The sequence below is a fragment of the Sinohyriopsis cumingii genome, chromosome 2 (genome assembly GCF_028554795.1).
Source record: "Sinohyriopsis cumingii isolate HCF-2022 chromosome 2, ASM2855479v2, whole genome shotgun sequence".
Lineage (NCBI taxonomy): Eukaryota > Metazoa > Mollusca > Bivalvia > Unionida > Unionidae > Sinohyriopsis > Sinohyriopsis cumingii.
In genome coordinates, this window is record NC_142962.1 from 79,012,619 (window position 1) to 79,040,604 (window position 27,986).

The 27,986-nt window shown below is 38.5% G+C and overlaps 1 protein-coding gene across 1 annotated transcript; it reads left to right on the forward strand.

Moving 5' to 3' along the window:
• The first annotated feature begins 2,732 nt into the window (after positions 1-2,732).
• LOC149805250 (uncharacterized) lies at positions 2,733-27,539 on the forward strand. The gene is made up of 2 exons (XM_089948865.1): positions 2,733-7,672; positions 26,788-27,539. The coding sequence occupies exons 1-2, from the start codon at positions 7,473-7,475 to the stop codon at positions 26,921-26,923; spliced, it is 336 nt and encodes a 111-aa protein (XP_089804991.1). The 5' UTR covers positions 2,733-7,472; the 3' UTR covers positions 26,924-27,539.
• The last annotated feature ends 447 nt before the right edge of the window (positions 27,540-27,986 follow it).

Below are 27,986 nucleotides of genomic sequence, written 5' to 3' on the forward strand. Positions count from 1 at the left end.
CTCTTCACCGACTAGACTTGTCGACTCCTACTGCTCTGCTAGACTCACTTCCCTCTCCCCTCTTAGAGACTCTGGACTTATCTGAACCGGAAGTGTTGTCCCTAAAAGCTACCTGTAAAAACACAAGGACGGTACAATATTTTCCTTAGCTATCACATCTCACACTACACTCAGCCTATCATCAGATAGCGGCTATTAAATTTCTTTGGTCACGCATTCATTCACGTTGAAATACTCATACGTTCTTCTATGGTAAAATAATAAAAGCACGGTATCAATTACTTCTCATACATACATTTAAAAAAATTGCGTCAAATCAGTACATATTCCTAATGCCATTATACTAACAATATCACAGCAATCAGACGCATTTCTTTACATTACAACTCATACAAATTACACAAATATTCAAATATCCATGCTCTGATATATCCATACATCCATATTAACTAATCTTGCGCACTTCAACTATTTTCCAAATTCACAATTCAAGCATGTGGAAAATCTAACATATCACATGAATAAAAGCACTAGTTTACTACAAAGTAACCTATTAGCGAATGACAAAAGTAATTCTGACCACACGTCCGCCTAGGATGCGAGAGGTCATGGGTTCGATTCCCGGCCAAGTAATACCAAAGACTTACAAAAATGGTACTGACAGCTCCCTCGCTTGGCGCTCATCATTACGAGGTTAGTGATAGGACTGGTCGGCATGATGTCAGGATAATTTGACTGGGTGGGACATTTCAGGTAAACACATTTATAATATTTGTTTAAATTATAGATGTCATAATTGGTATATTGTGCGAGTCCTAGATTGACAGACTTCACACACAGAGAGAGAGAGAGAGAGAGAGAGAGAGCAGGCATTGTCAACATGAGTACCGAAATGTAATGAAATAATCTGCAAAATTATACCAAAACAATCCACACACTAAAATCGATAGAGATTCAATGCAGGCACAGTTTATGTTTAACTGTACTGCTCATAGACCAGAAGAATTAATGGATTGCCTTCTGTCTATCATCCGCTGTCTTGCTGTTAGTTCAACATATTGCTCATGAACTATCTGGAGGATTGTCAAGAAACTATGTGGACACAAAGGTCGCCATGTTAAAGAATCTTGTCATCGATACTGCACGGATAGTCATACTGACATGGGGTTTATTCTAAGACTTATGGTGTTTTATAACTTGTCATGGCGGAACATGGTGTCTATCTGACATCCGAAATGGCCGCCATTGTGGTCATTTTTGAAAAATTGTATATCTTTGTTCCCAAACGAAAGGTTTTTATACAGTACGACATATAATGTCTAGTTAATCTTAAAAAGGTATTGATTTGCCAATCAATACCAACACAGTGGGGTTTAAACTAAAGGACTTCTTATCATGCTTTGCTGATTATAATATGAAACGGGTTACAATCTGGCACCCGAAATAGCCCAAACTATGACCATTTTTGAAAATCTTCTTATTTCTACTTTTACTTAACGAATGGTTATATCGATACGGGCTTTACGCAAAATAATCTTGAATGTCTTATTTATTCTACATTAAAATGATGGTGATTGGACAAGCAACACTGTCACAGTAGTGGTCTTCTTTAAAATCGTATCACTACTACTTAAATGAAAATGGTTCTGCGCGTACATCCAATATGGGCAACAATCTTGTAATCACAATTCCATAAAAGATATTTATATCGAATCGAGTTTTAACTTGTTTTGGTGTGTAGTTGATCATAAATGAGAATGATACTAATCCGATATCCTATAGGACGCCATAGTGGCCATCTTGAAAATCTTATATTATTTGTGTCTATAGTGTGTGTTTAATATTTTTGTCCATGGTTGTACATTGTATGGGCCATTAGTAACGGCATATTACGTTGCTAACTTGTGTCCAAGAGTGCAGATTATACTTTACGATGATAATCATTTGTAAACAACAAGTTTACATCGATCTGAGTTCAGGACCTTGGCCTTCCCTTTGGAAATTCTGTGGTATATCTGACTTTTGTCAGTTTGTTTGATAAAATGTAAGTAAAATGTCTAACCTTGTTTACGAATTTGATGGAAATTTACATTCTAAATGACCTATATCCAAGGAATTTTGTTATGTCATACGTCTGTTGATATTCGTTATATACGAACAAGTGAACACTTATTCAGTATTATTTTAATATCAGTCTTTGTGGACAAAATTTGAGAGGAATTATGTTTTTAAATTATTCATTGACGTTACAAAGTGCTCATTGATATTTCGGAATAAACACTATTTGGGGATTATTGTGAATTCATTCATAGACATTCTGTATTATATCATTGTGACATATCAATACATTTGTTATATCAGCATGTTCAAGACTCTTGGTACATCAGCACATTCAAGACGTCGCAACCGTTTCACAAAACAACGTACGTCCAAGATTTTCTTAATATTTTACGTATACCATTCGTACGTGAGTAAGGGTGTTTCACTAACGAGAATTACGTAATTGTTTCCCAGGTTTCCCTTGAAATTTTCACGTATCTTTACGGCAAGTTACAGGCAGGCAGAAGTGTAAAATTTTAATGGGACTTTCTCTATTGTAAATCATATTTATAAACGTTCCCCGTAAAACAAATAATTACGTACACAATAATAAGTATATGGTGCGTAACAAGCGAGACATTAAGTCATCAATTTTAATAGATGCTTCCCGATGAGGTCACTAGCAGACGATATTTTGCCCATTTTGCCTGGACGATGGGCACTCTGGCAGTTTCTCCAATATGAGACCACCAAAACTGACCATTTTGATGAAGGCACACTGAAGCAAAATCAAATTATAAATTACAAATATAGATACTACTAGAAAGCCTGATTTGTTTTTTGTTTATGCATGTATTTTTGTAATAGTATCCTGAGAATTCAATGAATTTATTTCAACTTCCAAACACCATATAAATGCAACGGTAAATCTGCCAGCATACCATTAAGTCATTTGGTACATCAGCACATTTAAGAAGTCGGTACCGTTTCACAAAACAACGTACGCCCAAGATTTTCTTAACATTTTACGTACACCGAATGGTGATTATGGCTGCTGATGACGTCATTTGGGAATTCTTTTAAAACCTACGGCGGAGAAATGAAGCCTTTAAATGCGGTATGTCGGATCTAGGAAGTGCAGATATACAGAGAGATATTCCGTCCAATGTGATACAAAATATATTGATGATAGTAAAGAAATATTTCAAGATGCTGAAAATCTAAACTTCTAGACCAAGTTCTTTTTCATGCCTTCTGTTCGATACATGTAAGTTTTTGCGTTTTTACATGTGGCGATGTCAATATTTCCACTTCTTTATGGTAACATCATTTGTCTTTTAATGTTGTTGTTTTGGGTTATCGTCATTTTTCATCGCATGATAGGCAATATATGGCGGTCAGAATAGCTGATGGAGGACGAATTCGAGAAAAACCTGTAAGAACCACCGACCCACGGGAAGCTAATGGTAAGCTTTCTCACATGCTCACATTGGCCGAGTCCGCGACTCGCACTCACGCGGACAGAGGTGAGATGGCACTGATTAAACCATTCGGCCACCCAGGGCCACACTGTCTTTTAATAAATAAAATAATCAAACAGTCCTTACTGTAAACGATGATCACAATCGTCAGCAATATCTTCATTATCACCAAAATAACCAGTCATATCTTTAGGAAACTGAAATTAATGTTTTAATAACGGATAATATTAGGAATTCAATCATGCAGATTATGTGGTACTGTGATAAAAAAATCGTGTCAGCGAAAACAAAATAATTTTTTTTTAAAAAAGGGGACATCAGTATAATTATTTAAATGCAGAAGAATGTTGCCATTCCCTTTTCCTGAACAGATTTGATTATTTTTGTTCGAGTATACATAATATTTTTTTAAATAATTAAATTGTGTATGTTTTCAATGAGGACATTCAGACATATCAAAACAGTAGCTCATGATTCTTTCTTTATTTCATAAAGACTTTGCTATAGCATTTGATGTTAATGTACATTTTTCTTCAAGTGCACTCGTTTACAAAGGTAATATAACCAAAAACGCCATAAAAGAAGAAAAACAAAAACAATGCATCTAGTATGACATCCAAGTGAAAACACCAACATTTCATTAATGGTAAGAATGTGGATATTATTGGGCGTTTTAATGCTGTTCAAAATAGAAAATTGAAATGATTTTACGGAACTTTTATGCCTCGAGAACGATGATGAGTACTTTCGCTTAGTTATAAATTTATTTATATTCTCAGCTTTATTTAGATAAAAGTGCAAAAAGCGAGATACGTTCTTTCCTTTATCGATTTAAAGTTGTTCTTGTTAAATTTTGCTGACAAGATTTAAATATAAAAAAGTATAATTCCAAAACGTTCAAATATTGCGTAAAAACTAAAATAATAATCAAATGCAAGCAATGTTCAGAAAATTTAATTAGATCATCTACATTTGAATAGAATATAATTATTAAATTTCGTTTTTTTTTCTGCCTCAAGAGGTTTATTAATTTTCTTATTAACAATGTTTCATTTGTTTTTAAAAAATGTCCAGCTCCAAACAGTTTTAAAATGTGTAAATAAAAGAAATAAAAGACGGCTGTAATGCCCTGAAAATCTATTCAGGTCATCTAGGTAAGCATAAAACATGTTACCAAAAATTCATTTGTATGCGTTGCATGTTTCCCGCCCATTTATGCTATAAATGTTCTTCGACAGATCGGCGGAAGGCAAGTAAAGTTAATTTGAATTATTTATATGCATATGTGCCTGCTTCGATCAGACTTCATTGCAACTTAGTTATTTAAAAAACTGTTATCAGTGTAGAGCATACTTTTTTCAAACAAATATAGTTTCTAAAGTTTAAGCCATAAAATAGATTTAACAGACCGTGTAGACCTTAGTCGATACAAATAGAAATTAAGAATATCTGCTCATTAGTTATATGAATCTCCCTCTGCTAATTGGAGACATAAACTTAAAAGTTTATAGAATTTTATCTCTTTGCATTAATGTATTATTACAACAAGAATTAAACCTATTTTACATAGCCAAAATTACTATTACAATTCTCAAAACACTACTAATTATTGTCAGCAACATTTGTGAACTAGCGATTTTCCTCGAATTCGGTGAGAAGCAATAATGATACCAGTACATATACCGGGAAACAACCCTACGAAAAGGAAACCTCCAAAAATTAAATTTCATCATCTTTTCGGATTCGCTTTACGCATTGAAAGGCTTGCAAAATCTTAAAACTGCCAAACCGCTAACAGCCAATATCTTACAGAAATGAACACATCATAAACATTTTTCGGAATATTAAACCCACTGCTGGAGACCGGTATTCCCTCGTATAGATGAAATCGTTGAATCGTGGTATTCTGCGTATTGAACACAAATACCTGACTAACGCATATATCCTAAAGAGTTAATCTCTTCCAGACTACGTACCCTGCCAGTGCCCACTGAGAGTGCAACACATTCTTGCTGATTGTGTCAACTTCCAGCCCGTAAGACAGAATAATTGTGATGGAAACTCAATGAGACAATACGAATATGTGCCATTGGAGAAAATGCGGATGGTGTTTCAGTATTTTACATGTTTTACCTTAATCTTTAAAATTGTATATACTTATAACAGAATATGAATATGTTTACTTTTAATATTTTATCCTGTTGTATTTTATGTTTACACGTAGTTTGAAGGTTTTAACTTCCCTGTGTTTTGTGCAGTTCTTAATTTTTTAAAATTATTTTTAGAACACTTTTAATCGGCACCCTGTTGCTGAAACGTTTTGGGTTGAAATGGAAGGGACTGAGTTACTTCTTGCATGTTCCCATACGACTGACGTTACTTGTATACCATATATATCACATTCACCTACGTCATGTGGTAGATGCCATACCACTGAATGCTTGACGTCGCTGTAAGGTCTGTCAGTAATTTGACAGATGTTCCAAATATCAGCCGAGACTGTAGGATAATAAGTTGTGTCAGTATACGTATTGTCAATTAGAAACTGAAAAGTAGAAAACAGATCCTTTGACACATCATGCCAATGCACTACTGAGAGAAATATTTTAGGACTTGAGTATTATTATTGGTACTTAATTATTTCGTGTCCCTAACGTAGTGAGAACATTGGTTTTAGATCAGTGATGTGAAATATTGGAATTAACATACACACATTACCCCTCCAGAGTATAGGGAATATTTACTGTTTCAGTTTCCTGTTTCAGACATTTTTCTCTCAATCAATCAAGAAATCCCAAGGTACACTCACATTCTTTAACGACAGATGAGTAATTGGCAAGCTTCAGTGTAATCTATTTTGTCCACCATCTGTATCCCATGGGCATTTGAGTAGGCGTTTGATGCCAAAACGAAAAAACGTTAAGAAACAATTTCTGGGACTTTTTCTCTGGCATATAGCAGAAGTAACGGTAGAAACAAAAGTACAAATCAGATTACGCATAAACGATGCACCTTTATTCAACATCATCACCGATATCGTCATCATCTTAACCCTCTCTTTCTCATTTTCATTCGTTGTTACTTTCTTTGTCTCTTCTGATTTTTCTTTTTTTTCTGTTTCTTTCTATCATCCTCCTTCTTCGCCTCCACCTTCTTCTTTTCAGATTAGTGGTGTTTTTAAATTAAGTTTAGTACAATCATCATTATACAGGTAAGAAATTTGAGATTAAATTACATGTCAAAATTCGTATACACATAAAGTATTACACAACTATATAGAAAAGTTCTAAGTATTCATGTCGTTTAGTAAAGACATGTGACAAAAGGGTAGTGAATGCCCTAAACTGAAGAGTTCGTCGTTTTAAAAACCTTTACATAATTTCCCTCATGACAAAATATTTTCTGATGCAAACACTCTTTCAGTAAGTCGAGGTCGTAAATTACTACCCCTGAATGATGTAATTCGGGAATCACTGGTTAAACCTAAACGTGTACTGAAATAATTGTTAGGTTATGTAGATAAAATTGGAATGGACAAGCATATTTTATTGTGTTCCTACTGATATAATTGTTAGGTTATGTAGATAAAATTGTAATGGACAAGTTTGTTTTATTGTGTTCCATGTTCCTGATTACTATTTAATTCTTTCGTGGATAACGTATCTTTATATTACTAAAAATGTCAGACAAAAATGTGATAAACCTTTGATCAATGCACATTTCCAAAATCTTATAGGCATATGTGAGATATCATCCTTTAGGTTTACTTTATCGAATGCCTTGTCTGACAAGGTTATTCACCAAATTCATTCAAAACTTATACTCTAGAGATACTAAAATATTACTAACTTTCAATTAATCCCCCAATACATGATCTACGATGCAGTTTTAATGTGTTTTAGTAATACTAGACATAACAAAACAAAAACATCTTATAGTTAAAGACATATTATGTTCGTTTCAGCGGAAGTGTTCGCACTCTCAGTAATTTGCTTATTTTTTATATTTTCAGTGACGCCTTCTGTCACCATTATATTTCTAGTTACCCAGGAACCTGAGAATGAAGCTTACAAATATAATCGGATAGAAGATAGCTCAGCAGACAATGACATGTACATTTCTTATTTCTTAATCCACTCTATTGACACAAGGTAAGAGACAGTCAACGATTTCAAGACTAAGATTGAATGTCGTCATAATTCCTTCATTATGACAAGCACATTTTATTTATGCATACAAACGGACACACGCATGTAGACTGGTAATGGCATCTCAGGTAATGACATGGGCCGTATTAAATTTTATACAACTTTGTGAAGAGTTGCCATCTGTGGTAAATAACATGCAAATAAAATGTAATCGACATTAAGAATGAAAACATTAGAATTACTGTTTTACCTCTCTTACAATGGTACAAGACAAGTATGCAAACATTGCTTGGCATGTATGTTTACTTTCATTTGTGTTTTAGGTATGTGTGGATTTTCTTTATCATCAAGCAACTGAACTTCCCTGGCGTAAGCTTCATGCGAGCTCTCTCAGCGCTGTCATCACTCATCTAGTCTGGACGTATGCCAGTTGTGACAGTGTTATCTCCTGTTGGTTGGAACGCATATTCCTGACAATGTTTTGCTCTTTTGTCTTGCGTAATGGTCAAGAACTTACGTGTTTTAATCCACGGTTCAGGTTTTTTTCAAGCAAAATTTAGAGCCTGGATAAACATTAACCAACTAAACCACTGGGGGCTCGAAAATACTTTGACTTACATTTAAATTTTAACTTCACTATCAAGTTGAATTTCTTTTCATCTAAGTGTAATTCATAATTATTTAATACTAATTAGAAACAAGATTGTGTTACTCACTCAGCGTACTCTAGGTGGCTCAGGTGCTAGGTGTTGATTGGTCTTTGATGATATGAATTGCAGAACAAGGGGAAAACAATCGAACTTAAATGAGAATGTTTGAATGAAAGAGCACATGCAATAATATACGTTTAAAAGGGATACATTATAAAACGAATTTATTTGATAAAAATGAGCTTGGTTGAGAAAAAGCTGACAAAAGACAAATGGAAACGCTTAGAATGGAGCTGATAAACCTAAAAATCTGCCACAGAGAACAGTATGTTGCGCTGACAGAATGTTGGCCGTCGGTGAAAAAAAATTGTGAGATAATGTCGCAATAATTAATTTGTGCTTTTGCATTTTCTTTCATCTTTATTTCGAAATTAAATTTCGGTTTGTTGTTATAAGTGTTTTTGCTGACATTTTTAAATCAGTAAGAACTATTGGTACAATATGTGAGACTGCTCTGCCATACTGACCCGGCAATCATTTATCATAACGCAATAACCCAAGATCTTAAAAGAAATATCTATGATACTTTCCATTAGGACATCGAAGGCGGAAACAAATGAAAAACAATAATCGGAGAATGTTGGTGCCAGATTATTTATGTTTTGATTTAGGTTTGGGAGCACTGCATAGGTCAGTCTATTTTTATGTTATTGACTTAAGTACATGGATATGCCCGTCGCTGTTTCTACTATTTCTACATTTCGCCATAATTCAATATACCAATTTTAACTGCTTCGTCTATAGAACTGTCCAATTGAAATATTAAAATATGCATTATTTATTACCCTCATGCACATTCAACACATAAATAGTATTGTTGGGGCAAAAAATAATTGAAACACGAGGTAGAAGTAGCGTTTTAACTAACGTGGTCTAAAACTTAGGAATTTTACAAAACTAAAGTCTGAAATTTTCACCTATTTTCTGAGAACTTTGTACACTGATAATCCATGATACGCGGAATTCAGAATACTGCAACATCCTTGGTTATTACAACTATCAGAAAATTTACACAATCACGTTTCCAATAAATTTTACACAATCACGTTTCCAATATAATTTACACAGTCACGTTTCCAATATAATTTACACAATCACGTTTCCAATATAATTTACACAATCACGTTTCCAATATAATTTACACAATCACGTTTCCAATATAAACACGATTTTATTGCTTGTCATGCTAAAGTAGTTTTAGCTTCAGCGAATGAATTATTTCGCAAAATTCCTGACTAATAGTTTTAATTTCCGTTTCATGATAATAAAATCGTTCTTTATTCACGTCTCTACCGCTTTTTGAAATACGTTAAGCTTATTTCTTAGATATTGTTACATATGTTTAATTTATATTGGGTGCCTTACCTTTGTCCGTGATTGTAGTTATAAACAGCATGTTTAGGTAGCTAGAGTTCAAGGTGGGACTAGGTTATCCGTTGGAAATCTGTGCATTCTATTACATTATTAATGAAGTGAAAATGTATATCATAAGGGATTTGATAAACAAATAATTCACTTATGTTATCTATCGGTCTGTGAGAATCCATGCTCTGAATTCGAAGTTGTGTTCAAATATAACACGAGAGGAACTCTTCATCAAAAATATTCATTGGAATAATAAACTGCTCAATGACTATTGGACAAACACACTATTTTGGATTAGTGTGAACTCATTCAAAAGACTTTCTGTATTATATCATCATGGTACATGAAAACAGTCAAGCCAGCAGCAGAGGGGGTGAACAGACCGAAACTAAAATAGTACTGAATAGACAAAAACAGTTTCGGTTTACTTATTTCGACGATAAACCTTTCCATGACGACCACAGAATAAAAAAAAAATATCCCTGAACGTCGAATAATTTCTCTCGGAGAGACTCTTCGACGACCGGGGAAATGCAATAACATCCGCGCGCTGACGTTCTTGGTTTACTTCAATAAATCTGAAACTATTCCCCCGCGGGTCGTCATTGACACGGTCGGTCGGTCCAGCCCCCCCCCCCCTCTGCTGCTCTACGAAATGAGTTTCCAAGGAAAAACATTTTTATGTTAGCGGAATTAAATCATTGACAAATAAATAATGGCAAATATTGGAGAAGCACATACGACTAGATTAGCTCGAGAACGTCTCGAAGCAATTCAGAAATTTCTTCCTGTCCGTGATAGTGTCAGACAAAAATTACAACTAAGACAGCAAGCACGGGAAGGCTTTGCAGAGACTACGGAGGAATTATTTAAACCCGTGACCAAAGCTACTGAAAAATCCGCAGCTGTTACCAAAGAGGCTTTAATAGAGCAAAGGAAAATTTTACAGGATATTTCAGCTGGACTTAAACCCGGGCCTCCACCTGATGAGGAAGTTGTTGTGTCAGTACCTGCTGGTAAGCGAGTAACAGGGAGAATTACTGACCCCGCCAAAAGATTTACGCCGGATTATATTGAACTTCTTAAAAATGTACCAGAAGAGAAATTACCTGAGACAATACTGTTAGGATTGATTAGAAGAGATGTGTCTTTAAACCCAGAACACGGTTCTATGACAGATGATAATTTTATCAAATATTCGTATCGTATACGTGAAAATAAAAAACAAATCAGCAGGGACGATACAAAATACGATAGACTTGTAGATGCTATACGTAAACTTGAAATTCCACCATCGCAACCTCAAGAAGAAAAATCACCGTTGCAACACACAGAACGACAACAATATCCTTCACGGCGAAGAGCAATAGATCCTGACCTAACTCCGTTAAGTGAATACGAGGCTGCATCTGAAGGAAGTCCGCGGGGCCAAAAATTCAAACAAACTAGGTCGCCGATAATTAGCTTAACAACATCTTCTGAAAGTTTGCCTCAAGACATTTTATCCCCAAGAATTGTACCATCAACAGGGGAGGGTTTAGGATCCGGTTTTATTGCCTGCCCTAATAATATCATCGATGATGTATCACGGTTGGAAGTTCTCATCGGAGGAAGACGTGCCGGAAACAATTCTCCGGAAATTATAAATGAAGCCGCAGATATCTGTCAGAGACTATTTCAGCGTGGCATCATGGATATCAGCATCTACCGGGGGCTCATTGATGAACTCGCAGACGGTTACCACAGCGACTAATAATTAAATTTGCTAGCAAATTCAGTTAGATAAACAATAATTAAATAAAATGATACTACACGATTCTTTTCGCAGACCAAGAAGTGTCAGAGTAGTAAACTCACGATTACCAGTATACGAGGTTGTTTACGGAGATGGAGTCGGTGATGTTGTTAGGGATTTAGTCACAAGAATCGCTCCGAAAGCTGGACCGTTAGCAAAACAATTCGCGATGAAAGCCGCTGATGTTGTCAAGGATAAAGCCATTGGCACTGTTGGTAGTCTTGCCGGGAAAGCATTTCAATCAATCAAGGATCGACTAGCACAGCTGATACGAAAAAAAAACCCAGTCGAGAGGTTGGTGCCAGTAAAACTACCATCCACTGAAGCTATGCCGGCAAATGTTAGTAGCGTAGTAAATAAGGCCGTAAATCAGAAATTAGCTGAGATCGCAACAGCAGGAATTACCTCCAAAGCGTTGCAAGATAGTGTAACTGCTAATTTGATAGCTGGTAGTGGTTTCCGGTGACGATAACATTTTAATTAGATCATCACAAATAATAATAATGTTTGCACGAAAATCCAATGACGCGTTTGATATGTCCAAACCAGTACTTAAAGATGATTCTGTACGTGATTTTCAATATTATTCTTATGAAGCACGTGATCCTAACCAACGCGGAAGAATTGAACTACAGGTCCAGGATACAAGTAGATACTTCTTGCCCGCTGAGGCCTTCATCGAAGTTGAAGGTAGGCTTTTAAAGAATGATAACACTAACTACGGAATCGGCGACCGAGTTGGATTTGTTAACAACGGCATCATGGCGTTATTTAAATCCGCTATTTACATGATAGATGGAAAAGAAATTGAAACAATTCATGATAACGTCGACGTTGCCACAACAATTCTCGGGTTGGCGAGATACTCGGATGATTACACCAGATCAGCCGGACCATCAATGATGTTTGCAAAGGATATAACCGACAGCCCCGAGAACAGGAATGTAACAATGAATAATGCCGGTGACGCAGTTGCATCGATGAACGAAAATTTTAATTTGGGTTTTGCAACACGTAGATCGATGTTAAGTGGAGATGAAGAGTTCTCAGGTGTGATTCCATTGTCTCACATCTTTGGATTCTGCAGAGATGTCCACAAGGTCATATTCGGTGCCAAACACACAGTTGTACTTGTGCGAAAACCTGATGATAATGACGCTATCTGGCGAGATGCTGCTGTTGCCCCTGGTCAGGTAATACTAACTAAACTGTGGTTGTGGATGCCAGTGTTGTCTCCGTCAATCACCGAAGAACAACGACTGTTGTCTTTCATGGACACGGGCGTTAAATCACTGCTATCCTGGAAAACAACAACCACAGACGTTATTCAGGGTGATAATGGTGGGTTGTTTACATGGCATATATCATCGCAACAAGGAGTATCAGAACCACGACATATTTTCATTGCATTTCAATACCGTGCTAGAACAGATAGCCAGGAAAGAAATCCAATGGTATTTGATACACTTGGAGTTTCTGAAGTTTCGTTGAGAATAAATGGGCATCAGGAGCCATCTGAGGATATATTAATAGATTTCGAACATCATCGTGTCGCACGCGCGTATCATCGTCTGATGTCATTTATGGGGCGCGACCTTAATGTAGACACTGGCCTACAAATATCACAGCGAGACTTTATGAGTTTATATCCGATTTATTACTTTTCGCTGGAACATCTTGATCTGGTTAAACAATCTGTTGTCGACCTACATTTCCGAGCTCGTGTAGGTGTTCCTGCTGGTGGTTACAGAGCGATTGCTGTCATACTCTCCGATAAAGCAATGCTGCTTGAAGGTGTTGGCGGACGAATGAGGGTCATCGACGCTCCAATCGAGAATATGTAACGCAATTAAAATCAAACTTAGGATATAATGTCATACAGTCATGTTAATGTCACCTTGACTTCCGGTCAAACGAAGAAATTGCAATCAAAGAACGCAAGCACGTGCGGGACATCAATAACACTAAAACGAGATCAGATTACTGGTGGTCCAAACAAATTGTCGTTGACTAATACTCAGCTTAAACATTTTAATAAGGCACTAACAGCAAAAACCGGTGTCCGACTTGATTTCTCTGCTGCAGCTATCAAGGACATGACTAAAACCGGTGGAATATTTCCTCTTCTCGCAGCAATACCGGCGTTGATTGCCGCGGCAGCACCAGCCGTAGCAAAAGCCGCAGCACTCGGTGCAGTTGGAACTGCAGCTGGAATGGCACTAAAAAAGGCAACGGGAAAAGGATACAAGAAAAAAAAGGGACGCGGTCTAAGACTACCAGGAACTCCACCATCATGGTATCCAAAAAAATTCTAACGCCGTTGAGCAATTTTGATTTACTCGATGCTGTTAAAAAATTGCGTGTAAAACATTTCAGAGGCGTATTTATGCGAGATCAATTACCGCAACGACCGAATAATCCAGAAACTGGCATTATCAATCTCGACAACAAAGATGGTCCGGGAACTCACTGGGTTGCTTACGCGATCGATCCACGTGGAATTATCTATTTTGATTCGTACGGTTTAGCACCGCCAGTTGAGTTTCTCAAGTATGTCAGCAGATTTTCTAATGTTCCAGTGTGGCAGTCGACGTTACCAACACAAACATTAATTGATCCGCCCATTTGTGGGAGGGAGGTTTTAAATGTTCTTGATGCAATCTCAAGAAATCCAGCAACTCCTCCTCATAAAGTAGTGTATGAATATACCGCATCGAGAAATGCTAGCATTTGAAAAACAGCAATAAGAATAATGGTGGATATTTACGGAAGACCTTTCACACGAGGAGGTAAACCAAGCACAGATGCTGATCTCTCAAAATATGCGACCAAAGATGAAGTCGATAATCTTTTGAATATAGCTGGAGTTGACCCAGATGAAGTTGCTATTTTCCAAGACAGGCAAGGAAAACTAAGAACGAGCAACATTAAGTGGAATGATATAATTCGCAGAGTTCTTGGAGCTACCAAGGATAACTTCGTTGCATTTAGTGATGGCGGCCGGATCAAGGACTCGAATATATCAATCGCAAGCATCAAAGACAGTATTGATAAAGGTGTTGATAAATGTGTGAAAAAAGCCGGTGACACGATGACAGGCGAACTCAGCATGAGCGGCAACAAAATAACCGCGTTAGCGAATCCCGAATCCGACCAGGATGCGTCAAACAAACAATACGTGGACATCGTCAACGGTAAACTAAATACGCTGCGTGCAGAGCATGATGTTCACGTGGGCGCGTTTACAAGATTTCGAAGAAACTTCGTAAAAACTGATGAGGTCGTGGATAAGTTCTTTGGGACTCCTCCAGTCGTCGATGTAAAACTCGCTGATGTAAAGACCGACATTAACACGATCAAACAAACACAGCAGGATATCGTATCGGGTATTCCTGATATCGTTAACAAAACCAGTTTGATTAAAGTTCCCACTGGAGTTACTCCGGGGCATATCACCAACATCGTATTCACGGTATCATCGGGATTCGCAACATGGTCACGACAAAATAACACTATCAAATATACAGCAACAGCCACCGGTGTTTACAGGTTGTCTGTGTTTTCAGCCGCTAAATTTGAAATCTTCACAACATATCCTTGGAGACATTCCACCGATAAGTATTCCGGGGTTTGCACTGTAATACTAAACAGCGGAACCGAGGAAACATTTATGCTTGAAGCCGAGGACGATAGTTTAACAGCAACATCTTACTGGTTTTGTTTGGAATTCGTCGCTGCAACGCCTCAATTGGTTACCGCGTAATTGAATAATGTCAACGACGCCAGATGCTCAACAATATCGATACAATCAAGTCCGTGAGTGGCAATCTGAGTTAAAAACTGTCATCGAAGTAACTAGTCAAAAAGTAAAAAAATACAAGCGCCGCATAACAGTGCTGGATATTATGGTTTATTCAGTATCTGCCGTTGTTGCATCTGCCGGAGCAATACTATCAGCGGTCACTCCGGTAACTGCAGCAGTCGCCGCCACGATCTGTGTTTCCGCGGCCACAACAACAGCTGGAGTTTTCGGCATCATAGCAAAAAAAATATCATCATGTGCTAACACAAAATTACACGATTACACGACAAAATTAAATACAGCCACGACCGCATATCAGAAATTATCATCGCTGATATCATCATCGTTAGACGTGCAAAGTAGCGACGCTAAGATATCAGATTCTGAATTCAAACTAATGTCAGATGCGTACAATGACTATTTGAAAACTAAACAAATAAATAATGTCAATAGAACTGCTTCAACAAATAGTCACAAACACAACACCGGTAAGGACCACAATGATCTCAGTGTCCTCGACGACACCAGAATTCGGTATTAATTTTCGAACTCCAATTCCAGTGAGTGAAATCGCGTTAGCAAAGCTCAGTGTGTATCACAGCTGGCCCAATGTTAGGTCGGCATCATTTGGTGGTCTGCAGCCAAATAATTCATTCGTGTTCGGGAAAAGCAAAGCCGACTCCGGCGAACAGGGTGAACTTGACTGGAATACAATTACACTTCCCACTGGGAGTTATCAGATCGAAGAAATCAATAATGAGATACAACGCCAAATAAAACGAATCACCGGCAAGGAAGCCAAAATATCTATAACAGCTCATGAACCAACGCTGTCTGCGGTCATTGAAATCTCAACGCCAGGATACGCCGTGGATATTTATAACAGCTCAATCCGAACATTATTAGGATGGCCAAAGGCCCCCGAGGTTAAACCTCGTCCACCAAAACCTGAAAAATCGGATTTTATGACCTATAAAGAAGCACTACACGACCTCGAGTACAATTATTATTTACTCCTTGCAGATCAATTACTAGCAAGAAAAAGTACTTTAATGCCCGATACTTGGAGTATAGAAGCTCCACGTGTTAAGGGGGGGCAGGAGCTCCGTGTTTACCGTCTAGATGATATAGAATCTGAATTATTTATTCCGATCAATCTAGTACATAAACAACAGCTACAACTCCTGCGAGTATATTTCCAAGATTATATTTCTGATTTAACAAGTCCGCGTGATAATATTATCACAACCATAGAAAAACTAAACAAACTCGCATCGGCCATGGAAACTATAAATCTAAGAATAATTCAGGCTTTACTGGATCTTAAAGACTATATCGATGATAATTATAGACAGATAGCCAGAGCAGATTTTGCAATTAAATATGGTATTCAAGTGAATGATATTTCAGATTTTAAATTTCCTGGATATAACGTGCCCGAGCTGAGAAAATCAGTCTCTGATCTCATCGATCAATCTTTCGAAGATATTCTTGCCGCGTACGAACGAATAAAACCACAACCTGTTATTCTCAAGCACGACAACAGTACAGCATCCGATGGCAGACACATCTCACCCGGGATCGTAAATATCACAGATGTTATTGCGGTCAATCTTGTATGTGACGTCATCGATGGCAGTTACAGCGCATCAGATACTACGACGGCACAACAGGGGTTTATCCTGTATACGTTCACACCAAGAGACCCCCCTGGTTTTCTGATTGTGCAAGAACCAATCAATCCGGTCTATCTACGGTGTCATAACCCGTGGTTGTCAACGATAAATTTCAAACTCACCGACCAGAGGGGGAATTTGTTGGACCTGCGTGACGAGACTGTTAGTATAAACTTACTGGTGAAGTCCTAAGTCAAGGGATCCATAATATTTATAATAGTTTTTTTTTCTGCACTGATCCATTTTCGTCATTTTATCGTGCAAATACCCTATCAAAACCAGCATAAGTTATCGTTGAAAGTGCTAGCACGCATTTAAAAAAAAACGGTTGTGTATAATGTATCAACCCGAGTACATTCATGCACGAGTTCATATTCATGATAAGCAAATTCTTTACGAGGCAATAAAAACCGCATTTCAAATACAGACATTCCCAGAACAGTATTTCCCCGTTAAAATAATCGTTGACGTGTATGGTGACGAAGACTTCTTGTTAACTCCGTCACAATTAACAGAGCTACAGCAAAATCATATGATCATAGTTTGGTGTCAACGAGAACAGATTATGAACTATTCTCATTCCTGTATTGATGTTGAAACGCTTAAGCAAATCCTGAAAATCTGAAAGCGCCCTTCACTTGAGAAACTCTTTGAGTTTCCAAGGGCAAAAAAAATAATACACTTTTTTTTTTACCCGTGGAAATGTGCTTTACACTCCAAGCGGGGGGGGGGGGGGGGCGCTAGCGTTCTCAGGTTCTACTTTCACTTTGTGCTGTGAGTCACACGCTATGCGGTTTATACTTCCTTGTCGGCCTCGTAGTCAGAAACACTAGTATTTTTGTCAGAAATGCAAGGCATTTCCGTGTCTAGATTCTTTATATAACCTTTTAACCGTCTCACCCTGGTGCTAATTAATTTTCGAGTCTCATACTCTTGTGACAATCCAAGACGAATCTTCTCAACTGCACGGCACAGTGGAATAAATTCAGATACCTGATTTTCAGTTATCCCGGCAAGTGATCTGTAAACACGATCTTGCAAACCCTTAATGAACCTATAACGAGCAGGGAGATTGTTCTTCCCCAAGCGTGATAGCTCATTCAAGGATTCAAAATCTGACATAATTGTTTCAGTGTCTAGTAAAATATTAAAACCTCGCTGTTGTAATTCTTTAATTTCAACAAGTATGGTATTTATATTTTCGTGATTCATATTATTATATATTTTTATATTTTTAATAGAAACACTTTGCATGAGAAACGCTAGCTTTCCAAAACAAAACGAGACAGTCGGAAACATTTATCCCCTGCAAGGGCCTAGATCGTCAAATAACGTTCTAGAACCCCACGAGGACTGCTTCCGACATGACAATACAACATGTAACACGAAACACTTTATCCCCTGCAAGAGCCTCTAGATATCTATAGGCTCAAGAGGACGTGTTTAGTGAATTGACAAGGACAAACATATAACACGTAACTTATCCTAAGGACGGACCCCTCTGACTGCCAAGTGACTCAGAGGCACATTTATTTACAAGACGAGACAGCCCTGGCTTCTAGGATCGAGTTCTCTAGCAGGCCCGGCAAACATTTATTTGACAACACAAACAACCTTTACCTCTGATTCGAGTATCACAGCAAGCAAAGGTACAATGAACATGTAATCTTATCCTAAGAGACGGTACAGAACAGACAACCTTTACCTCTGATTCGAGTATGACAGCAAGTAAAGGCACAATGAACATGTAATCTTATCCTAACTTATCCTAAGACCTTATCCTATGACGACACAAACATACACAGGTGGGTCATTTTCTACGGTCAGCAGCAGAGCAAAACCATCCATTGAATCGACCATTGGATGGTGCACAAAAGACACCCGCCATTGGCGGATTAAATTTTTGGTTTTGCTTGCGCGTGCTGACTTTCGATCGACCCAAAGGTCTTAGGGAGCGATTTCGTATATAACCCAACTGTTACTTGCGAGTTGGAAATTCGCTCTAGCAGTGGGCGGGACTTGTTTAAAATATTTTAATTGTATGTTTTCTTAAGCGCGGTCATATAACAAGCACAGAAGAGCAAAACAGTCGGATATATTCAGTAAAACGAGGATATTGTTTGTAAAAAAATATATATTCTACGGTAAATAAATGATTACATGTTATGAACTCGATAAAATATTTTATCAAGGTGGCTTTCTTAGGGGGAGCAAATCCTCTGACCAGCAACGACAACTCTGCAAAGCGTTACACACTCTCGGAGGAGTTATCGTCGTTTGTGTCAACGATAAGAGTTATATAACAGAATGAAATCTTCTGTTTGAGCTTCTTTGAAAATGCTGTTTTGTAGATCCCATCTGCGACATGCTGTACAGAAGGTGGACAAATACCGAAATACCTACCGGCGGCGTTTATTGACTGGAATACAATTTCTTCACCTGTAATTGCGTTTATAGATTTAATAGCTCTTCTTGCAACTGTTTTACAACGCCCTGTGTTACCCAGTAGGCAGTTCTTGCTCTGAGTGACCACGCGAAGATTGTTTATAGAGTTATCAAGTATGTTACCGTTAATGTGATCAATGACAAAACCCTTAGGGATCACTCCAAAGAAACATTCGTAAATAAAACGATGACATAAATACCTCTTTCCGCACGTGGCAGTAAATCTTGAATAACCACCATTATCAACTCCACCAACTGGTCGTCTTCGCGTGCAATGTCGTACTATGCCATCTCGGTTTGCCTCATAATTTGGAATAGTTGGATGTCGGACGAATTCTTGATTCATTATACTATAAGCAAATCATTTGTCTAATTCATAATTTGTCTGAAAACTTATTTATGTAATCACGCTCCGAGAGAGCGTTATCACAGTCTGGATTTTTTTTATCATAATACCGTTTTAGTTCTCGATAGCGTTTTCCCCCACACGCTGAACATAATTGCGTTTTTCCTCGTACTCCAATGCCGCATCTGATACACGGTATCGGTCCTAGACTCCCACCGCGGACCTGTTGAGCATGTTGTCCACAGTATTCGCCTCTGCAGGGTTTGCTACACGGCGCTGATGAATTTAGTTTGATCCACTTGCATGAGAAACTCTTTGAGTTTCCGTTCATTATATATAATATTTTTGTCTATTTAAATATTTGTCTTAATTATAATAATGGGTTTTGAAAGACTATCCAGAATAAAACCCGTATCAGGTTCTCGATTCGATCTTGACCGGTTAACCGCTGATCCACGACGAAGAGAGTTAGCAACGGTAATTGGTGTTATCAAGAACGCCAAAGAAGAGTTTCGTCGTGATGGTGCCGGACATGTGTTCTCTACGTATAAAATTATCCCCGACGCGAGCATTATCATTGATGCTACCATGAACGATACAATCGCGCGTAACATAATTGGGTATCTCGACGATAGAATATATTTCATACAGATAAAATTTATTGTTAGAGTCGACGACGGAAAGTGGATTATCAGAGACAAACTAGACCCTGTTCTTGATGCCAAGGGGGTTCGTGGAAAAACCGTTCTGTTAAGTAAAGACTCAAAACCGGGAGTACTTGTTGGGATTGATATACCATATTATGCCAGAGCGTATCCTGTGACCGCAGTCATTTATGGAATTTATCCGATGAAGAAACCAAGTGTTGATAAACTCAAACCGATGAAGGTGTCGCCGTTGACAGAGTCAAGGATGAATTGTGTAGCTGAGCGAGTAATGGAACATTTTAAAAATGCAATGCGAGGAAACGGCCTAACACCGCTAAGACAAACTAAAATAACAGCGTGGGCGACACGAGTAGCGGATAAAGGAGCGTCAATAAATGATGTTGCTGAGCTAGAGCGATTACTAAAATTTCCTATAACGGTTTCATCGTTAACCGGTGAGGTATTGTATGAGTGTAAATACAATTCCCGTGGAACACCAATAACTATTATCGATCATAACAGTCACGCCTGGACTGACTCGGTTAGGATATTTCCGCAAGACCGTGTTGTGAAGTATTATCCGGAATTGCAAAGCAATTCTGGGAGCATGTTTGATTTTATTTATCAGATAAGTAGAACCGATCCAGTGTCTGTGTGGTTATTCAGAAGTAGCAAAGATGGAGAATATGATCAGTTTGTGAGACCCAACGGGGAAATATACAGAACAATGGCGTTACAGCAGGAAATGAAAAAACTCGCAGAAAAATATCATGCTGGCAACACTGATACGTTACTGACACACTGTTTTACTGTCCCGGGTGTTGTCGCGCATGTAGCCCGGGAACGAAATTCATGGAGACCAACTCCGAAAAGTTTTCTTGCTGATATCCAGCAGAGCTGTGTCGAATACGGACACGGCGGTTTGTGGAATACTCAGTATGATCACCGCGGTATGATATCCGTGGACATGACGGCGTGTTATCCAGGAAGTTTCCTTGGGCGTGGAGAATGCAGCGAATATTTTAAACGGTTTGGCCACGCTGGCAATACCATGACAAGAGTAGCTGTCAACGGTGTTTTACCCGATTTTGACTTGACCGGATTTGCTTGTGTGTCGTCGTTTAAATTCGCTAAGGATTTACATCCTGTGTGTTATGTTTGGTTTGGCAGACATTTCGTTGAGAAGCGATGGGCACCGATAGTGTTATTGCGATACATGCTTGACAGTCGAATACTGTTGTCGCTGACGGTCAGCGAAGCGATTATATGTTATTGTCGTCAAACCGAAGTTTGGTTGCCAACTCCAACGCCGGTTACGTTAGAAGAAGTCATCGAAGATTGGTCACGAGAATATCCAGAAACTTCTATCGACGCTATCATCAAGAAAGCTCCTGAAGTACTTAAAAGCAAACTCAGAAATGATGAAAGCACAGCAAAAGATCTAGGACGAAGAATAATAGGGAAATTCACTCAAGGTGGAGCGTATGATCATAAACAACATCACAGTCGATTAATCATGGACAAGACTGAATTGGATCTTATTGTCGCTGATGCAGCCACGAACAACATGTTCTGTAACCGCAAAGATGTGTTTCTGTCAAACGGGGAAAAACTAGGGACTGTTTTTAGTTATATTGACGGAGAATCATCTCAGTACATACATTTGAGATCTTCGATGCTGGCTTATGTATCCATAAATTTGTTGTCGATGATCAATAGATTCCCTGTTGCCGCAGTGAGAGTTGCAACGGATTCATTTTATATTGATAAAAAACACTCAGCGCTGTTGGATAATGTTATATCGGATGATCCATCGTGGGGCTCGTGGAGAATAAAGAATGAAATGTTACACGGATATTGTAAATCGGCTGATGTTGAAATCGAGGATGAGTATCGCAGCGCAGAAATATCTTCGATGGTTTCGTCGGGGGCAACTTCGTTGTTGCCGCCGGTGCACGATCCTGTTACAAGACACAAAACAGTTTATCTGAACGGTCCTGGTGGTTCTGGTAAAACAACTCGAGCGATTGAATTATTTAGAAACTCTGACATGATTGTGCTAACACCCACACACAGACTTGCCAGGGAGATGAGACAACGGGATGTTAACGCGTGCACGTATCACAGTTTTTTCAAATACAGCGGCGGCACGTGGACACCTGAACGAATGGGAACGAAATATATTCCCGAGAAAATCATCTGGGATGAGATAGACACTGTGCCGTTGGATACATTAAAACAGTTTCTGGATTGGCTGCTAAAGAAAAATACCGCAGTGGTGATGTGCGGCGATCATGGTCAACCACCCCCATTTACAGGTGAATCTCCACACGAGTGGCTGAAAACTTTTGTAGATTATTATGAGGAAATAACTAACGATGTTAGAGCACTCGATGAAACGCTGAAAGAGTTTAAGGCACTGATCAGGCTACAAACCAATAAAGTCCAGTGTGAGATAATGCGTGAAATAATTCCAGAGACTTCGCTGAGCGACTTTTGGGAAACGTGGAAACCAGGTGATTTAATTGTGGCAAGTAGAAAGATAGTCAGGGACACACTTCAGCAGCGGTTATTTCAGTTACATCAGAAGAAATTTCCCATGTTGCCAGTGCCGTTGTGTTATAGACCAGCTGATACGCGATTGCAGAATATTGATGTTGATATTCCAGGGCGCCTGACTGCGTCGGGTCCGGAGAAACAGAATTTAGTATTAAATGATATTGTCACAGTTGATGTTGATGCTGTTGAACAGGCACTGAAAATGAGCAAATCCCCGTGGACGCTAGGATACGCTATGACCATCCACAGTTCGCAGGGACTAACTATTTCAGATACAACAGTTTGGATTGTTGATGATCGCATCGAGTGGTCAAATTTAGTTTATTTAGCCGTGTCAAGAGTAAGAAGGATAGGTCAGTTACGAAGAATTGTATTAGATGATGTTGTCAACGACAGCTCAATCGCTGATGACACAATAAGAAAGAAATTAGCCGGTTACAAACAGAGCGACAAAAAAAATGGTAGAGAGTTTGATCCCAAACAAAGTTTGGATGTTGAATTTGTAATACAATTACAACAACAGCAGAATAATCACTGTGCGAGTTGTAATTGTTTATTGCTGTGACAGTATTCGAAAAACGACCCAAGGCAATTCACCGTAGATAGAATAGATAGCAGTCGCGGTCATACACGTGAAAATGTGATGTTGACCTGTCTTGAGTGTAACCGACGCAGAGGTGTTGCTGCAGTTATTTAAATGATTGAATCACTTCAGTGCGGATCACTTTAGTGATCGGGGTGGTAATTGTGTATCCTCGGGAATCACCTGAAGTTGCTCGCGTTTAAATCCGCGTTGAGGAGCAGTCGAATCTAATCTGTAGATTGCGTTTCTCCCAGTTGATCTGGTTATGCTGGATATCTTATGTGTAGTAACACTCCATGTGGGATCGGTTGCTCTTTTTTTTCCTCCTTCTAGTTCGCCTGGTTCGTATAAATACCTAACGGTGACATTACCCAGCAGTGGGGACGCTAGCGTCCCTGGCTGCGTTGAAACATTTTGTTGCTGTTGTCCGCGTTCACTGACGCGGGGTATATATTTTTTTGTGATTGCATTTACAGGTCTCATGTTTGTTGTTCTGGTAATTTCATTATTCAGTGCGGCTATCACGTTTGGCAGTCTTGCAACCCATTCACGAGATCTCGTATCGTAAATGAATTCCCTCGCGTACTGGTATCCGAATAATCTCTCAGCGAGTGTTCTATTAAATCGCTCAACAATTGCCTGATCCCGATGAATTTCAGTATGTCCTCGTCGTATGGTAACGTTATGCTGCTTTGTCAGTGATGACACCGCGCCCTGAAATTCCTTGCCAGGATCAACTTGTAATAATCGTGGCCAGTTTAGAGGTCCTCGTTGATAAATTCGTTTAAACGCAGAGGCGACTTCGGACGCTGTTTTAGTCGCTAACGGTTCTGCTTCTTTGTATCTACTGGCAACATCAACTACTGTTAGCGCGTATTTGTATATTTTTCTACGGACAGTATCATGAGGCAGGAATAGTATGTCAGCCTGATGAACTTCATTGGGCACACTAACATCAAAATGTGCAAAGTTGATTTGTCGAGGTGGTGGTAAGTAGATTTGCCATATTGCTTGTTTTGATAGCCAATTTTTGGCAACCTCGCGTGTTACTGATGCCGCGTTGGCGAGTTTATTAATTGCTGAGTTACCTCTCCAGTATCCGATTGGGGAATAATAAATCGCTTGCATTTTTATTTAATTATCCAGCGCCTAATACTAATTTAGATTTCATCGCTGATCTTACTAACCAATTAGCGAGTGACTCCTTAAATGATTTATTTTTTATGGCGCTTAGTGCATGAATTAATTTCACATCCGCGATATGCCTGTCTTGTAGATCTTTACTTCGATAAGCAACATCATGTATGTGACACGCTGCGTCGATAGCGTTTATCGGATACTCTCCCGGTTTTGGTTTAGATTGTTCATCAAGTCTGATATCTAGTCGTGTCCCTGGACCGCAGTAATTGTATCCTGGGAGATGTTTTTCTCCGGGATACTTTGCCCAGGGAGTTCCGGGGAGCTTTCCAAGTTTGGCTGCAATGTCACCTCCGCTAAATTCTCGCTTTTTTTTTGAAATCTAAATTTTTTTGTGCCACATCGCGTACACTTACCAGAAAGTGCTTGTCTGTTATTTTTTGTTGTAATGGTTGTTAGATCATTCGTAGGGGTTCGTGCCTTACACTTCACACAATATAGATCCATAATTATTATTCTTTATATACAAATGGAAATTACAGATTTTTCTGCGACGCGAAGAAAGGAGCCAGTTAAGCATAATTCAGTGCTACCAAACTCTATCAGAATGATCATCATAGGACCGTCAGGATCGGGTAAAACGCAACTGCTGTTGAACATGATAATGAAGTGGATGAAGTGGGATAAGCTGTATTTGGTAGCACCATCTGTAGATGATCAGCGATGCTATAATGTTATAAAAGATTTTAATGAGAGTGCAAAAGCGCTGAGTGAAGACGGCGAGGAAGTAGTTGAATTTATCACTGATATCGAAGAAGCTCCCAGCGTTGAAGACCTTAACGGGGAAATAAATAACCTAGTAGTGTATGATGATGTGATGCTGGACAAGCAAAAAAATCCTGCAAGAATATTTTCCCGGGGTCGTCATAAAAACACCGATGTCATTTATATTACTCAACGTTACACACAAATACCAAAAGTAATCAGGGATAACTGTAATCTTCTTGCTGTGTTTAATGGAGTTGATGTTCATACGCTGAGAAATATTCATCAAACCTGGTGTAGCGGCGATATGGATATTAATAAGTTTAAGAATTTCTTTAGTCACGCTCAAAGAAACCAGCACGGATTTGTGACAATAAATTTACACGACCCGCGGACACGATACCGTATCGGACTTGATACATTGTATGGTTAACATAAAAATGTTTTTCTTTGGAAACTCATTTCGTAGAGCAGCAGAGGGGGGGGGGGGGGCTGGACCGACCGACCGTGTCAATGACGACCCGCGGGGGAATAGTTTCAGATTTATTGAAGTAAACCAAGAACGTCAGCGCGCGGATGTTATTGCATTTCCCCGGTCGTCGAAGAGTCTCTCCGAGAGAAATTATTCGACGTTCAGGGATATTTTTTTTTTATTCTGTGGTCGTCATGGAAAGGTTTATCGTCGAAATAAGTAAACCGAAACTGTTTTTGTCTATTCAGTACTATTTTAGTTTCGGTCTGTTCACCCCCTCTGCTGCTAAGCCTGTTTAATATATTCGGAGCATTTTCTAATTTTGATAGGACATTTAGGATTATTTGTGATTTAATTCACAATACTGTACCTGTCTAATGAATTTTCGCTTTGTCTTTTAAAAAGATGAATAACTTGTTGATTTTATTTAACTCGATGATTTCCCTTCTTTCTGTTATGTATTTCAGGATCAATAATCGCACTAAGAGAGAGAGAGAGAGAGAGAGGGAAGCTGTACCATTTTTATAAGTCTGTGTTATGACTCGACATGGATTCGAACCAGCAACCTCCTGCATCCGATGCAAACGCTCTTACCACTTAAGCTACCGGAGCTGTCTAAAATGCACAAAGTAATATTTAACCAGAATGGATTAGATGTGTAACTAGTCATCTAGTCCATCAAGTGTAAATACATAAATACATTATTGGAAGAGAGACATTTTAAACAATAGGACCGTACTATGCTATCAAGACGAGGCAATGAATTCTTTTTCTAATTTAATTGCCATCCCATTTGTTCTTTCTATTTTGCAACAGATTAAATGAGGGATTATCAATTTTATCACTTGACTTGGAAGCGTGCTTTGGGATGGACCGGAAAAAGAGAAGATCTTCCCCAAACGCTGGGGAGTTTACCCTAATCTTCATTTTATGTGGCACCCAACTGACCTGAGAATAGCATCTTCTGTCCCGTCAGAGCTTTCTTTTCGTGAATAAAGAGGATCAGACCAGTCGTTCACGGTGGGCGTTTAATCCATGACATACGTGTTGTAACCAGATATTGATTTGCTGTCACACTGCAAGTTTATTTGTTTCTAAATTTATTACTCCTTGTTATTCAATAGGAATTATTCTCTTTGAAGATTGTCATTAGTGTGTTGATGTGTGAAGTAAATGTGCCTTTCCGATTACCACCCGTGTTCTTTTCAAGAATTATTAAGATGTATTTTCATTTCGTCTCATTCCAAGCTTATCTTCACTTTGTGATAAAATAATGTAAACTCTTGTATCGCGAAATATTATTTAGACTTCTTATTTTATTCACCATTTGTTTGCAATCAGATCTTTGGGCATATAAACATTCCACGGTTTACACCCGTTAAATACCGTCTCTTTCTCTGTCTCTGTCTCTCTTAGTCTGTTTGTCTATGTGTTGATATGTGAAGTAAATACGTCTTTACGATTCCAACCTGTGTTCTTTTTAAGAATTATTGAGATGTATTTTCGATTCGCTTCCTTCTGAGCATTTCCTGACTTTGTAATAAAATAATATAAAGTCTTTTACCACGAAGTATTATTTAGGCTTCTTATTTTGTTCACCATTTGTTTACAATCAGATCTTTGGCCGAATAAACATTCCACAGTTTACACCAGTTAAATACTCTGTCTGTCTGTCTTTCTATCTCACATGAAGATCAGGAAGAATAGGAGGAGGATGCAGATAATACGTGGGGAAGAAGAATAGAGAACATTACGACGACGAAGAAGAAGACGATAACGAGGAAATTAAACTTAATTTATCAGCCCCACATCCACGCCATTCCCACTTGCCAGCCCATTCCCACTTCCACCCACATCAACACCCCCACCCATTCTGCCCCAAGCAGTGAGTTTATTAGCATTGCTATTGCCTCAGAAAAACGAGTCAAAACTTTCCACTTTGAAAAAAATGATTTGGCCGTATACAGTCCTTCTCAAGTTTGGTTCATTGCTTTTCGGGTACAATACAGCAACTG